The sequence below is a fragment of the Mercurialis annua genome, linkage group LG5 (assembly GCF_937616625.2).
Source record: "Mercurialis annua linkage group LG5, ddMerAnnu1.2, whole genome shotgun sequence".
NCBI classification, from domain to species: domain Eukaryota; kingdom Viridiplantae; phylum Streptophyta; class Magnoliopsida; order Malpighiales; family Euphorbiaceae; genus Mercurialis; species Mercurialis annua.
The window spans coordinates 48,472,413-48,488,176 of NC_065574.1; the positions used below are offsets into that span (position 1 = coordinate 48,472,413).

The 15,764-nt window shown below is 33.8% G+C and overlaps 1 protein-coding gene across 1 annotated transcript; it reads left to right on the top strand.

The window, feature by feature from the left end:
• The first annotated feature begins 5,618 nt into the window (after positions 1-5,618).
• On the top strand, positions 5,619-10,139 carry LOC126681170 (extra-large guanine nucleotide-binding protein 1-like). Its single transcript, XM_050376603.2, has 8 exons — positions 5,619-7,152; positions 7,239-7,376; positions 7,464-7,568; positions 7,659-7,832; positions 8,093-8,267; positions 8,626-8,867; positions 8,985-9,142; positions 9,294-10,139. Exons 1-8 carry the CDS (start codon positions 5,953-5,955, stop codon positions 9,871-9,873), a joined length of 2,772 nt encoding a protein of 923 aa, XP_050232560.1. The 5' UTR covers positions 5,619-5,952; the 3' UTR covers positions 9,874-10,139.
• Positions 10,140-15,764: the final 5,625 nt, after the last annotated feature.

Genomic DNA, 15,764 nt, shown 5'->3' on the forward strand with positions numbered 1-15,764 from the left:
TATTACGTCGAAACTTTCAAATTTTGACATTTTAATTTTGGGGTTTTATCCGAAACTTTTAACTCTACATTTAGAGATTTATATTGATATATTAATTTTTACTATATTTACCCTCTAAATTTCATTTGCTCCATTTAAAACCGGTTATTAAAATTGAAATTGTCAAATTTAAAGTTTAGATTTTTATAATTACGATGTACTTCTTAAGACACCTATAAATTAATTTTATATTTAAATAATATGTAAGTAATTGAGTTTAATCGAATATTTGATCGTTAAATTAAAAAAGAAATTAAAAGAACGATCGTATAAGTTACAGAAATGATTGAGGAAACTATTAACCATATTTCATATTGATAATAAAGACAAAAAAAGGAAATAATAAATTATTGGTTTAAATTAGAAACTAAACCAATAATTTTACTTAATTTTGCATACAATCCGCACTCATATAATGCAGATTACAGCTTTTATCAATTATTACTCACCCAATCCGCATTTTAAAAATGCGGATTGGGTGGGCCCAGGCACAAAATCGGTATTTTTTTTAAGAGAGAATTAGAGAATTACCTAAATAAGAAAAGTATTAGCAATTACCTACCATAAAGTTTGGACTTGACTTACATACCTATCTGTGTCAGCCATTTATTTTTATACCCTATCCTATTTGTTTTTATACCTAAAAATTACTCCACCTGTTTTTATCATAACAAATTTCTTCTTTCTCCTCAAAATTTTCATCTCATCTTTTTTTTCTTTTTCAGATCTCAAATTTTCTCAAATTTCACTATTTTTTCTTCAATATTCTGTCAGATATTTTCGAATTAATGTTTCATTATTCAAATTCATACATTAAGATCAATAAAAACTGTGGATTCAGTGAAAAAAAAGGATATAGAATTGTTCAATCGAATTATTTTACAGTTTTAGTATGTTTAATTAGGTTTCAAAGATTTTCGAGATGTTTAAATAATTTAAAACGTAATAAAAATTATATAACAGTTGCAAACTGTTTCATTCGCTTAAATTCAATTACGGTTTCAAATACAGTTTCAATTACGGTTTCAAACCGTTTACAAAGGTTTCAAACAGTTTAAAACAGTTTCTAAAAAACGCTTTTAAAGAATCTAAAAATAACAGTTTCAAACAGTTTCAAAAAACAGTTTCGAACAGTATAAAACAGTTTCAAACCGTTTACAAAGGTCTCAAACTGTCTAAAACAGATTCTAAAAAATACTTTCCAATAGTTTATAAAATAACAGTTTCAAATAGTATCAAACAGTTTCAAACCGTTTACATAAAAAAATAACAGTTTCAAACCGTTTACAAAGGTTTCAAACAGTATAAAACAATTGCAAACCGTTTCCAAAGATCTCAAGCAGTCTAAAACAGTTTCTAAAAAATACTTTCAAACAGTTTAAAAAATAACAGTTTCAAACAGTATAAAACAGTTTCAAACAGTTTACAAAGGTTTCGAACAGTATAAAACAGTTTCGAGAAAACAGTTTCAAACGATTTCTAAAATTAATTTAAAACATTTGAAAACCAGATCAAAATATCATTAATGAAGAACATTACGATTTTTTCAAAAAAAGTTGTAAAAAATTTCAAAAAAACGATGCTACAATAATTTAAAATAAAATAAAAAGAAAAAAGTAGAAGAAGAAGAAGAAGAAGAAAAAGAAGAGAAGAAGAAAAAGAACTTTCTCATCTATCACCATTATATTATCTCTTAAATTTTTTTTTATTCAAATTTCTTTGTCTTAGAGTTCATTTGTATAATGTGGAAAATAGAAAAAGCAGATTCGAAAAAAACGAAGAAGAAAAAAATTGCAGATGAAAAAAGAAGAAGAAGAGAGAGAAGAAGAAGAAGAGAGAGAAAAGGAAGAGAGAGAGAAAAGGAAATGAGAAGGAAGAAAGAGAAAAAGGAGAGAGAAAAGAAAAACACGGAAAAAAAGGAGAAAAAGAAAAGAGAAAAAAGAGAGAGAGAAAAAAAGGAAAAAATGAGATATGCATGTGTTTAAAAGTAGGAGAGTAAAAATACAAATAAGTTATTTTGCTAATTAAGGTACAACTAAAAACAATAGAAAAATAGAGTAAAAAGTAAATTTTTAAAATTGAGGTATTTAGAACAAATAAGTTAAAAAAAGGAGTGTTTTGTGCAAATTCCTCTTTTTTAAAGGAGACACAAAATTAAAATTTCTTAAGTCTCATAGGAACAAATTCGTTAAAAATCCGTCAATTTTATCCCTCAAATCCACATGCGGATTGCTAGCTCGTCACCTAGACGAATTTTTCTGTTAATTATCATCAGACGCTTCAGTCCCTTATCACTTTTTATCTATAGAAAAAATCTGATCTACAATATGCCATCGATTCCAAAGCACCACAACAAAGACATGACCCACAACAATCCTAGTTCCATGAAGGATTACACTCTTGGTATGCAAATTATGCCGGATCACTCTTTGTAAAAATTGACGAGCTTTAGGCGTTACCATATTCTTTCATGTGCTACCAATCTTATTATCTCGAGACGAGCTAGCCTGAATAATGCCCCGTTTTGAAATAGTGCCATATTAGACGATCTACTATGTTGGAATTTCTTCATACCATGTCTTTGAAAATCGAAGCATCAGAGTCGCTCAATGGACGTAGCTTCCTACGCCAAACCATCGCTTCTTACCAAATCCTTAACGCCAAATGTAGCTTGGACCAGATCTTGCTTTCTCCTCGAGCAAAAAATGTCGTAGAAATTACTTGGCCTTGAGAAGACTTATTGCAAACAAATCCAAATGTTAAATCAAACACCAGTAATGTTTGGCTAACATAGCCAAGATGAAGTTCTCAATGTTGCGCAAATCTATACCGCCCTCCTTCTTAGCCATGCACATCAACTCCCAACCTATTTAAGCCATACTTTTACCATCGCCCTTATTTTGCCATAAAAAATGTGACATGAGACTCTGAATTTTAAAATAGATGAACGCATGAAGTCAACTAATATAGTTATCTATATGAGATGACAAATAGTGAATTTAATTAAATGTTAAGGGATAAACTTTTGATTTTTTAAAATGAGAGAAGTTCAGTTAGTTTGGCATACTTCTAAAATATTATTTTGATAATTGTCCCTACATTTAATTTAATTTGTTGGTTCCACTGTGAACTTAAGAATTGAAAAATATTTAGATGGAGAATTGATATAAGAATTTTAAATGTGTTAATTCGAGTATAGAATTGAATATTCTAAAATTGTTGGTTGGATTATGGAACAATATGTTGTACAGAGATAAATGTTAGCATTATAAAATGGCTTAATGGGAAAAAAAAACAAAACTTTTAATACTTGTTGCAATTATATCCAAACCTTTTAATTTTTGCAATAATATCCATATTGCATTATTTTGTTGCAATAATATCCAAATTGCACTTTTTATGTGAATTTTTTGAGTTTTTTTGCCATTTTTTGGGACTTTACTATATTATTATACATCAAAACATAATAATAGCCTAATATCTTAAGTGAAAACAACAAGTTTAACCATCAATTTGACTATTATTGCTATAAAAAATGCAATTTGAATATTATTGCAAAAATACAATTTATATATTATTGCAAAAATTAAAAAGTTTGGATATAATTGCAACAGGTTATAAAAGTTTGAGTTTTTTTTACCATTAAGCTTTATAAAATTGATGAAAATCACTTTTAAAATTTCGTACCAGTCATTAATTTAACTTCTAATCCTATGGACTATAATGATCTAGGTTAGAATTTCCCAATGATTTAGATTACTTCTCAGAATTTAACTATAAATTTAGATTTACAACACGGATTCTATAGAAAATTTAATTTTAAAAATATATAAATGTTAGTACTAATAATATTAAAAAAATTAGCTTTTAAATCATATAAATAATTATTTATCGTCTCAAAATTAAAAGCAAATTGTACCCTGTATATATTTAAATCCAGCTTTACAACTTCAACCGAAAACCTAATTAAAAAAAAATTATTTTGGTTAATGGAGCACCTTATTATTGTGTACCTTTTTTTTGGTCAATAATGAAAAACTGAAAGTCAATAGTCATGTTCATGAACTTAATTGGTCTTTGGTCATGCCGTGATATATTTTCGTCATTAATCAATATGTTTTGACATTTAAAATAGTTTTTCATGGTAAACATATAAGGAATCCTGCTATTTTAGAATTTTTAGTGGTACCTTTAGAAGGAAAATAATAAAGAAATTTTTCACTTCTTTTCTCATTTTTATAATTAATGATAAACAGAAGAGTGAGTCAATTAGTATGGCACTAATTAGCAAATTATAATGAAAATTATTTGTTAATTATAGTAATTGCATGTGGTGGTGCATGTGGTTTGGAGGATGATTATATTGTCATTTAAATGTCTTAATGTGCATCAAATTAAAAAATATGTGAGAATTTTATCTTATTTAATTTAAATTATATGGAATTATATGGATTTGTTTTCTCTAAATATATTTTAGCATATTTATACTAACTAGTTTCGTATTACGTGCTATGCACGTGGCTCGTAACGTAACTCCTCAATGAACATATTAGTAAATTTATTATAATTATATTAATTTTTTATTTATAATTAATATTAAATTAGTTAAGAATTTTTATAAAAATAAATATAATATATTCGGTTATTAAAATTTTTTCCATATTGAATTTATTTTTCTTTTGGTTTTATAATAACCATAATTAAATAATTAACTTAATTTTATTAATAATATCTTTAAAAATAATAAGATAGGAATATAAATAATAATATATTGACCAAATATATAATTTTAATTTAGTAGTTCAATCAAATTAAAAGATAGGTATTTCTACTAATTTGGAGACAATTTAATTATTTTTTAAATACTAAAAATTAAATTGGAGATAATTTAGCTACCTATTCTACTTAGAACTTTAATTACAATAGTGATTAATTAAATAACTAATTAGTTGATGACTATAAAACTTTTATTTAGTAGTAAACTGAAAAGGATTATTCAGTAAATTTGTCTGTCCCCCCCCCATCCGTGCTTTTATACATAGTATAGATAAATAATATTTGAGTTTAAGGAATTTTTTTTAAAAATGAAAATTTCAAAACTAAATATCAAAATCCCTCCTATATTAAAATTGAATCTTCTTTGATTACATGGATTTGTTTTATTTTTTTCTTCAATCATTAAAAAAACTAGAGAATTTAATAATTTATAAATTCAACCAAAAATTGAAACAACTAGATTGATTGTAAAAAACTGGCTAAAATTGCAACAAAATGTTGAAATTAAGCTATTATTATAAAAAATAAAAAAATTGAATAAAATTATAATAATCCGTAAAAATATAAAATTTATTTTACTATTAGACCTTGATATTATTGATGAATTTTTTTTAAATTTGTTAACAGGATTAGCGGGTATCTTGAAAAATTATGTAATTACAAAAAAAGGAATTTTTAAGTAATGGGCAAGTAATGAAAAAACCGCCAAAGTCGGTTAAGGTACAAACCAACATTTCATATATGTTTTTCCTTCTCTTCTTATTACTGTTCTTTACTCAGCAACTTCGTTCAACGCGTTGACGTACAATTAAAATAAATCAGACTTTCATTTCTTGAACCATTCTCTTCTCTTTTTCTTTCAAATTCTCTAGCCACCGATTACCACTAAAATATAGTTTCTTGATTCTTTTGTTCTTAACTATGCTTTCTTGATTCTGGGTTTGCCTTAATTTTTGCTTTCTTGATTCTTTAGAGAACTAATCTTGATTCTTGGGTTCTTGATTTTATTTGTTTTACTTCATTTTTTTGCAAGATTCTTGAATTTTTTGCTAAGTTCATTGGCTGTTTCATGTAAGTAACTAGGATTATTTGTTTCTTGATCTTAGTTTTAGATTCTTTGGAGTTGAGATTTTTAAGATGGCTAGGGTTTTGAGAAAAATTCTGCCTGTTGTACCACCAATCACTTCTAAAGAAGATGATGATAGTAATCATGAATACTCATACTCATTTGCTGATGAGTATTCTGGCCCTCTAATTACTCATCAAATCCCTAGAGCACTGCCTGTTAATGTTAGCCAAATCCCAGTTGCTGCCAAAGTTGCATCACCCTCAATGTTGAGTGATTTGCCATTGCCGGTTATTCATCCCATTAAGTCTAAATCAACTGATCATAAACCCCCCAAGGTCCCAAAGTTGGTAAAAAATGAGGTATTGAGTAGGAAGGATGTTCCGTGTGAATCGTCCTGTAGGAATGAAGGGTCGAAAATCGTAGATTTTGTAGATAGTGGTGAGTGTAAGCCTAATTCGCTTGACGGAATTGTGAATGGTGATGAATGCAGAGAAAGCTCTAGTAGATTAGAATCTGCGAGTAGTAACGAGTGTAGAACTGGTTTACCTGGTAGGATTCAGAGTTCTGATAATGTCTGTGACAATGATAGTATTGGAGTTGCAGGGAGAGATTTTGAAGATTACATGAACCCCACAAATTTTGATTCCATTGAATCTGATGTAACTTCAGTTTCCGTATCATCTGAGATTTTTTCGGGGAGAGAGGATGATGGTATTGAAGAAGCTCCTCACCATGTCAGGAGGCCATCTGTAACTTTCCGCGAGCCTGAGACAAGCAGTGGAGATGAGGAAGAATCGGATCTTTCTGATTTTGAAAGCGAAATGCCAGTACGAGAAATGGCTGTAAGGCCTGGTAAGAAGGGGACATGTTATAGATGCTTGAAAGGAAACAGGTTTACTGAGAAGGAGATTTGCATTGTTTGTGGTGCAAAGTATTGTTCTAAATGCCTGTTGAGAGCAATGGGGTCAATGCCCGAAGGAAGAAAATGCGTTTCGTGCATTGGTCAAAGGATTTACGAGATGAAGCGGGAGAGGTTAGGAAAAAGTTCAAGGATGCTAAAGCAACTATTGCCCAAACTTGAAGTTAGAAACATAATGAAAGCTGAGAGATCATGTGAAGTGAATCAGTTACCACCAGAGCTTGTTTATGTGAATCGCCAGCGACTTTCTCAACAGGAGTTATTCTTACTGCAGACCTGCCAACATCCGCCTAAAATGCTTAAACCGGGTTATTATTGGTACGATAAAGTATCTGGTTTTTGGGGAAAGGTATGATGCTGAACTCTGCTCCTCTCTGTATGATTTTGATGAACATTTGACTGAATGTTTCTGATTCTGCATATTCTTGTTAACAGGAAGGACAGAAGCCTTGCCAAATAATTAGTCCTCATTTGATTATTGGGGGTCACATACGACGAGAAGCTAGCAATGGGAACACAAATGTTAGGATAAACAATCGCGAGATAACTAAAAAAGAACTGATGATGCTGCAGGTTCGTTTGCTTAATGCAACTCCGTTACTTCCTTTTCCTTTTGTCTAACATGTTTGGATTGATGCCATTCTGTCAAATCTTTTGCAGTTGATAGGAGTGAAATGTGTAGGGGATAATCATTTTTGGGTTAGCGCAGACGGATCCTATCAGGATGAGGGAATGAATAATGTCAAGGGGAAAATATGGGAAAAGGTGCACTAGACTCATTCGATTCCCTATTCTACAATAGCATATTTAAAATTGCTTGTTTTCAACTTATTTGTGGAGTCTCTTGTTTTGCAGAATAGAGCAAAGTTGATTTGTGCTGCATTGTCTTTGCCGATTCCTCCCGCTTCTGCCATTCCTAACAGTGACCAAGAGAATAGTGTTGTTCCACCAAGCCTTTCTCAGAAAAGACTTCATAAACTTCTCCTTGTCGGGTATGCAAAATCCGGTACAAGTACCATGTTTAAGCAGGTAAGAAATCAAGCAATTCGTTTCCTCATTAAATATATAAGGTGGTGAATTTAGATATGCTCAACTTATGTGGAAGCCGCAGGCTCTCTCCGGCTATTCTCTTTTGCTTTCATAAGGATTGGATACTTCTGTATGTCGTCGTAGCGGTGAAAGAAAAAATTGTGACATAAACATGCACATATTGATTATTCTTGTTCTGATTTATGGTGAAATATACAAAAAAAACTAGTGCATTCAATTTCGTTAATTCTTCATTTCAGGCTAAAATTGTCTACCGTGTTCCATTTTCTGAGGACGAGCGTCAAAATATTAAGTTCATAATCCAAAGTAATCTATATGCTTATCTTGGTATACTTCTCGAGGCACGTGAGAGATTTGAAGAAGAAAGTTTAAGCACAAAGAAAAGACATTACATTGACCAAGCTAGTTCTTCAGGTAAACTGCAAATTATAATTATGTTATTCCCTTGGAAACTTGTTTTCCATCACTTCTTTATGACCTAGTTATATAGTTAAGTTGTTTTATGGTTCAACCTGTATAACTAAAGTTTGTTTAAAAGTTCAAAATTCACTTGAAAAGCCATTAGTTTTCTAACTTGTTAGCTTCAAGTTTCGTTTGCTTCTTGCTGCAAACTTTACTTCTCGTTATCCCCTGTGTTGGTCTGTTTTGATTGTTTGGCACTTGCACATATGAAACATATCCAAAACAATCTTTTTATAACTTGTTTTTGGATGAACCCGTAAAAGAAAGGAACTATGGTAGATATGACATCAGGTTTTTCGTGTTCTGGCAGATAATGCTGATCATACCACAAATGATACAGTCTATGCCATAGGCACTAGATTGAATGGTTTCTCTGAATGGCTGATTAAGATGATGGTTTCTGGTAATCTGGAAGCTATATTCCCAGCTTCTACGCGTGAATATGCGCCTTTAGTTGAGGAGCTGTGGAATGATGCAGCCATCCAAGCTACGTATAACCGCAGAAATGAACTGGAATCACTACCTCGAGTTGCTACATATTTCTTAGAACGGGTAGGTGAAGCTGCATGTCTTTAGTTGTTTCCTCATAATATTCCCAGGAAAAAATATTTTTTGTGTTTTCTGTGTTAATTTCTGGTGATTTAAGACCTTATGTGATCTTCCTGTCAGGCTGTTGAGATTTCTAAGGTAGACTATGAGCCATCTGATTTGGATATCTTGTATGCTGAGGGGATCACATCATCCAAAGGGCTATCTTCCATGGAGTTCTCATTTCCCGTTCCATCTCAAGACAGCTTAGAACGCAATGAGCATGATCCTTCACTGAGGTTTGTTGTTTATTTATCTGAAAGATGATCTAAATACAATCTTATTCCCGAGATTACAGGCGGTAGCTGTATTATGATCCTAATTCATTCATTTACTCTGTTTATGGAAATTCTATGCCGATATCTATCAGCTAAATGTTTACGGTTTCAGGTACCAACTCATCAGAGTGCATCCAAGAGTTCTTGGAGGAAACTGCAAATGGTTGGAGATGTTTGAGAATGTTGACATGGTTTTGTTCTGTGTTTCGCTGATCGATTACAATGTGTATGTCCAAGACAGTAACGGAGTTTCCATTAATAAGATGATGGCAAGCAAGCAGCTATTTGAAAGCATTATTACTCATCCAATGTTTGAAAAGAAGAAGTTTCTTCTTATACTGAATAAGTTCGATTTGCTAGAACAACAGATTGAACAGATTCCGCTCACTCGATGCGAATGGTTTCACGACTTCAATCCAGTCGTCGGTCATAATCCCAACAGCTTCACTAGCAGCCTTGCCAGAAATACCAACCCTTCACTGGCTCACCGCGCGTTCCAATATATTGCGACCAAGTTCAAGAGATTGTTCATTTCTCTTACTGACAACAAGCTGTTTGCTACATCAGTAACAGCACTCGAGCCTGATAATGTCGACGAAGCACTTAGATACGCGCGGGAAATTCTGTTCTGGGAGCATGAAGAACCTGTCGAATTCTCTTCCTCAAGCATTGAGGTCAGTACAACTTCATGATCAATTGTTTTAATATCAGGCAAAGGAGAACAAATAGAAAGATCGATACCACCTCACAGTTTTAGCAAAGTTTTTTTCCTGTATAATAGAATTTGTTCATATACATAGATTAAAAGAAATAGAATTCGGATCGCTTATGATTGTAACATGTATTGTAAGCATACAGATTTTCTTTAAAAAATCTGAGATTCAAACACCAGAAACATGTGGTATACAGGTTCATCTGTCATAATAGCAGATATATAACAAACTATATTGCACGGGAACTTCTCGAATCACCTGCTCTGACATTTCATTTATATCTCCAGAAACGCTTCTGAAACTCCGAAACTCTATCATAAAATAGATTTTTTCATGAAGTAACAAGAAATGCAAAGGGTTTCATTCCACAATTTCATTAAACATCTCCCAACTCATAAATACATTATTCAGACAAATAAACAATTTCTGAAGTACCAAGATTTACATAACAGAGTTGATAAAGCATCTTCTAAACACAGAACCACAGACCAAACCCAATTCCTTAAAAAAATACTAAAACTAAGCAATCATGATATATATATATATATAAACTATCTTGAAGATTATAAAGGAGCAAAGCGGTCCATAAGCAAGCAAACAGTAGCTTCATTCATTACACTATCTTTATGAACTGCTTTAGTTTCTTGATCTTCAGCTTCTTTTTCTTCTTCTTCAACTGTTCTTCTTCCTTTAGCTTTAGCCAAGAACAACAATGGCTTCTTTGGTGTAACTTTTTGTTTAAGCTTTTCCAACTCACTCACCCATGTCTCTACAATTGCACCCATATTTTTTTTCTTTGCAAATACTAAGAATCTTTTAAGATTTTGTTGATATGCTTTTGATATGAAAATGTATTTGGTGTAGATTTGTTGTGTATTTTAATGAGATTTGAGTGATTGGTTTATATAGAGGAGATATGAAGTGGTGAGTTTCTTGGAAAGGTTACATGTGGTTGGCCATAGACATAGGAGGATATTAATTATTTTATTTTGAATATTCTCTCCCATTTTATTGGGTATATGCAATATTTTATATCTTCATGGGTGAGGTGTTAGGGTGTGGTTGTTCTCACCAAATTTGCATATTCATTAGTCACAACTTACAACTAGCATCTTCTTGCTTGGAATATTCCCATCTATATTTAAGAGAAAATTTAATGCTTTATAAGTAAATATTAACAATATTTAATATTTAACCTGTCAATTTAATAATTTTATTTTAATTCAATTTAAAGATTACAAAATTTATTTTTTTTAATTAAAATTAGGATTGAGATTCCTCAAATTCATTTGAATTTGAAGGGTTATGTTCATGATCTACACAGTTCATTGTAAAATGAACGGTGTAGATTAATTTGATTAAAAGTGTATTATTAATAATTAGTGTAAATGCTATATTTTTTTTTTAATTTACATTGTTCATTTTATAATGAACGGTGTACATCGTGAACATGACCCCCTCAAATTCAAAATGAACTTACACTAATTATTAATAATATTTGTATTAAATAGATACTAACTAGTATTCAATAAAAAAATGGGTTAAGTTTTTTTTATTCATTCTCGAATAATTCATAAATAGTTGAACTTGTTTATGCTCTTATTCATATTCAACAATTTATAGCATTTACGGCTTGGTAGTGTTTTGAAGTTTAAAATATTTTCCAATATAATTAGCGAATCCAAAATTTAGGATAACAACTCTTTATTGAATACGGTTCAAAATACATACACACATGCACAAATTTTGATTATAACTTTTAGGAGGGCCAAATTAAGTGTATACAGATCAAATGTTTAAGAATATAATTTAAACATAAAAAAATTCAAAAACATATATAAATTTAAACGACATATTAAAAATAATATCAAAATATTTTAATTACAAGTCTGCTTTACGCTTCTTTATTAACTTGAATTCATCTGATAGTCTGAATCAAAAGTTTCTGTAATTTCTTTCTCAATGTGTATCAAAATGTTATATTTAAGATATTCATCTTCCATTTTATTACGAAGCTTTGACTTTATCATTTTTATAGCTGAAAAAGAAAGCTCTATAGTAGTTGTAGAAACTGGAAAGGTCAGGATGAGACGAATCGATCTATCAAGTAGATAATGGACCTTTGACTTCTCTGTTTCCACCAAAGCTCTACACAAATTGGATAAACTATAAAGATCCCTCAAATTTGGATGATAAGGCGCATCGAAAATAAAATGTTAAAGCTGAAACTTCAAATTAATTTTTTCTTACTCAGTGAAGTCCAAAGAGTAATATTTATCAACAAGCCTACAAATATCATTAACATTAAATTCTTAATAGCTATCATTCGAAATCAAGGATGAGCTAAGAGTCAAAAGCTTTATTGTTTTCTCATTGGATCTACTGTTCAATTCTTGTAGCTGCTTGTCTATTGTTTTCTAATTTACTTGAGACTGGTTCTTATTTTTCTATAGTCATGAGAAAAGTGAAAGCTGGAGAACAGACGGAATTTTTGCTACATATGAAGGGTTTCCGTTCAAATGGAATCAACTATGCATAGCAGTTTGCAAATACATATTATTCGTGAGCTACATGGAGAGAGAGACATGTTAGGCGTGACAGTTACTTACGGCTAGTGTCGTGTTTGCCAAGTGATAACTAGTGATCTTGAATCGTAGCTAGCTCCGACGAATACTTCAAGGCCGTACCTACAAGGTACAAAACAACCGTGAGAAGGGTGCCGGAAGGGGATTCCGGCAAACCACTCCGACGGTCTAGTTAGTAACTGTTTTTGTGAGAGAAAGAATAAGAAGTGAAAAGAGGTTAAGAGTTTAGAGAGAGAAAGAGAATTAACCTTTTTACCTTCTTTTTCATAGCCTTTTATACTATGTGTGTTGTTCCTCTTTGTCTGGGCCGACAGACCTGATTTTGTTCTCTTTGTCTGTGCAGATGTTGTCTAGAATGTCAGGGTACGTTCTGACAAGTTTGTCGTTGTGTCTTGTTGAGGGTAAACTCGGATGGAACCGAGATGGTATGCCTGGTGCTCGGTATGGCCGAGATGGTACCTTTACGTGTGGCGTTCGGTGACCGAGATGGTATATATGGTGTTCGGTTCGGCCGAGATGGTACCTTTACGTATGGCGTTCGGTGACCGAGATGGTATATATGGTGTTTGGTGCGGCCGAGATGGTACTACTTCTACGCCTGTTGTTAATTATGCGTTCTGGTTGATTAGTTGGATTGGTTTCTCGTCGTGATCTGCTCGGTTTGTATGCTATTTCGGGTTTGTTCCTTTGTGTTGTTATCACAAGTCCCCCCCTAGCTTGTTCGGATATTTATGTCCGAGACTGGTGTGGGTCGGTTGGGTCTTTTTGGTTTGCTTTCTTCTTTAATACGCTTTCTGGACACGTGTCCTCTCTTTAATGACGTTGCTTGACATCTGGTATCCACTAGCACATTTATTGAGGTGTCGTTTCAGTTGCCCTGTTTCGGTTCTTATAAAAAGCTTTTTCTTTTATTTGCTGATTTTCTTTTCTCTCCTTTTGCTCTCGTTTTTCTTTCCTTTGTTGGTGTCTACTTTCGTGTTTTTGAAGATATTCATTAGTAAGTTGCCTATTTTCTTTGGTTTTGATCTTGTTTATTGCTATTTCTTCATCTTTTTTCTGTTTGTTCTTCGTGTTCTTGAGTGTTCTTTCTTCTGGGTTGGTATAGGTGGGTAGTTGGTTGTTTGATTTTGTGTTTTTACTTTTTCGAATAATGTCTTCTGTGGAGGATTCCCAGAATGATTTTGTGGAGATTATTGATGAGGAGAGCAACTCGGACGGGTGTACCTCGGGGGGAAATAAATCAGAGGCCGAGCCTTCTGACTCGGCCAAGGGGGAATCCGTTGAGATCCTTCGTAAGGTAGAGGATGTGGGTTGTTCGGAAGCAACCTCCTTTGTTAAACCGAGACGAGTTAGGCCTAGGAGTAGTAAGACTGCTGAGTCTCGGAGAGTTAGGATGGAAAACGCTTTCGCCGAGCTGAACCAGGGGTATTTAGATTATCTCGTTTCTCAAATAAACTTTCGTGAGGGGTATCGGTTTGAACTGTCCCCTCCTGGTCTAACAATAAATGATCTGGCTGGGCCGGATTATATAGTGGTGAGTGTAGAACACCTTCATTCGGGTGTTCGTATTCCTCTTCAAACCGACTTAGTGGCCTTTTTAAAATTTTATAATATGCCTCTTAGCCAATTTCACCCGAATGGTATTAGGCATTTCTTGTGTCTTCGTCGGTTATGTCGACGTCGTAGGATTCCTTTCTCGGTAGAGCTGTTTGCCAGTATTTATGGTCTTATTTTTGGCGGTGCTTATGATTTTTCTACTTTCAAGATTCTTAAGTCGGAACCTAGGCATGTTATAGAGAAAGTGTCTACTTCGGTTAAAAGGATTAGGGAGGATTGGTTTCGGATCTATCATCCCACCGCTTTTGCCGACTTGCCGCAGCGGTGGTTATGTACCTCTCCCGTGACTCTGTTGAGGCGAGATGCTGCGGGGATTGAGAACCATAGGCTTCTCCAGGACGTTTTGAAGACGACTGGTCCAATAAATACTTACTCCCTTATACCGAAACTGCCTATTGTTAAATTTGACCCGAAGCGGGAAGGTTGTTCTCGGTTTTTGTCTTGCTTTATTTTGGTGTGTTGTTTTTTATTGGTGTGCTAACACTTGTATTTTTTTTTGTGTTTGTTAGTGTTTAACATGAGTGCTTTCAACGCTGCTCGGCGGAAGGGTGGTGGTGGTGCTGCTAAGGATTCTACTGCTAAAGGCAAGAATGAGCCAAAGCCGGTGGGAAAAACCATAACCCAGGCTATACCTTTGGCTTCCGTGCCTCCTCCTGCCAAACCGATGAAGAGGAAAATTTTGGACAAGGGGAAGGGGCCCTCTTCGGCTGTGCCAGTGAAGGATGCTGTGGCCTTCATCGGCGGCACTGATGTTGTTGTGGGGTTAAGTGCGCCCGAGAAGGAGAAGACGCTGTCTCCTCCGAATAAGAAGGCCAAGCTGGTTGAGTCGGGGGCTACTCCTGCTGCTCAGGATGAGGTGAAGCTGTCTCCTCGGTTTCTTGCCCGTTACCTGAAATCTAAGTCGATGGAGGATTCCGTTGATTCTTTGTCGACTTCAGTTTTTCTGGGGAAGATGGTATCCCTTCCTCGGGACCGAGAGGCCTTAGCGGCAACTTCGCCCAAGGATTTTCTTGACACCAGCGTGTCCCTTTCTTTCCAGGTATGTCTTTCTGATAATAATTTTGGGTTTTATTTTAATTTGTTTTACTAAGTTTTTGGTCGGTTTGTGTAGCTGATAAACCATCTCTTGGGGGCACGGTCCTTTCAAGAAGACTTGACTGCTCAAGCTTCCTTGGATCGTGAGAAGCTGACCACGGCTGTTGCTGAGTTGGAGAAGGAGCAGATTCAGAGGGCTAATGTTGAGTCCGTCTTGACGAGCAACACCGAGAACTTTAATGCTAAAATTGAGAAGCTGAGCGAGGAGGTCTCCATTTTGAAGAAGGAAAAAGCCGAGCTTGTTCTTGCAAAGGAGGCTTTTGATAAGGAGAAAGAGCAGCTCCGGGAGCAGCTAACCGAGGCTTTTGATAAGGAGAAAGCTGCCTTTCAGGAAACGATAGATGGTCATCATAAGAGTTACATGCGTTTGCATGACATTCTCGATGATACCACCAAGATCGTGGAGACTCAGCGGGACGATATGATGAGGGAGTTTGCTCTTCTGACCGATGCTATGGAGGATGACCTAAAGGAGCGTGTTGGGCCGCTTCTCCGAGCTGATGTTGACCCCATTTGCTTGTATCTTGACATGGAAGGCATGTATCAAAAGATTCAGGACGAACGAAACCTTGC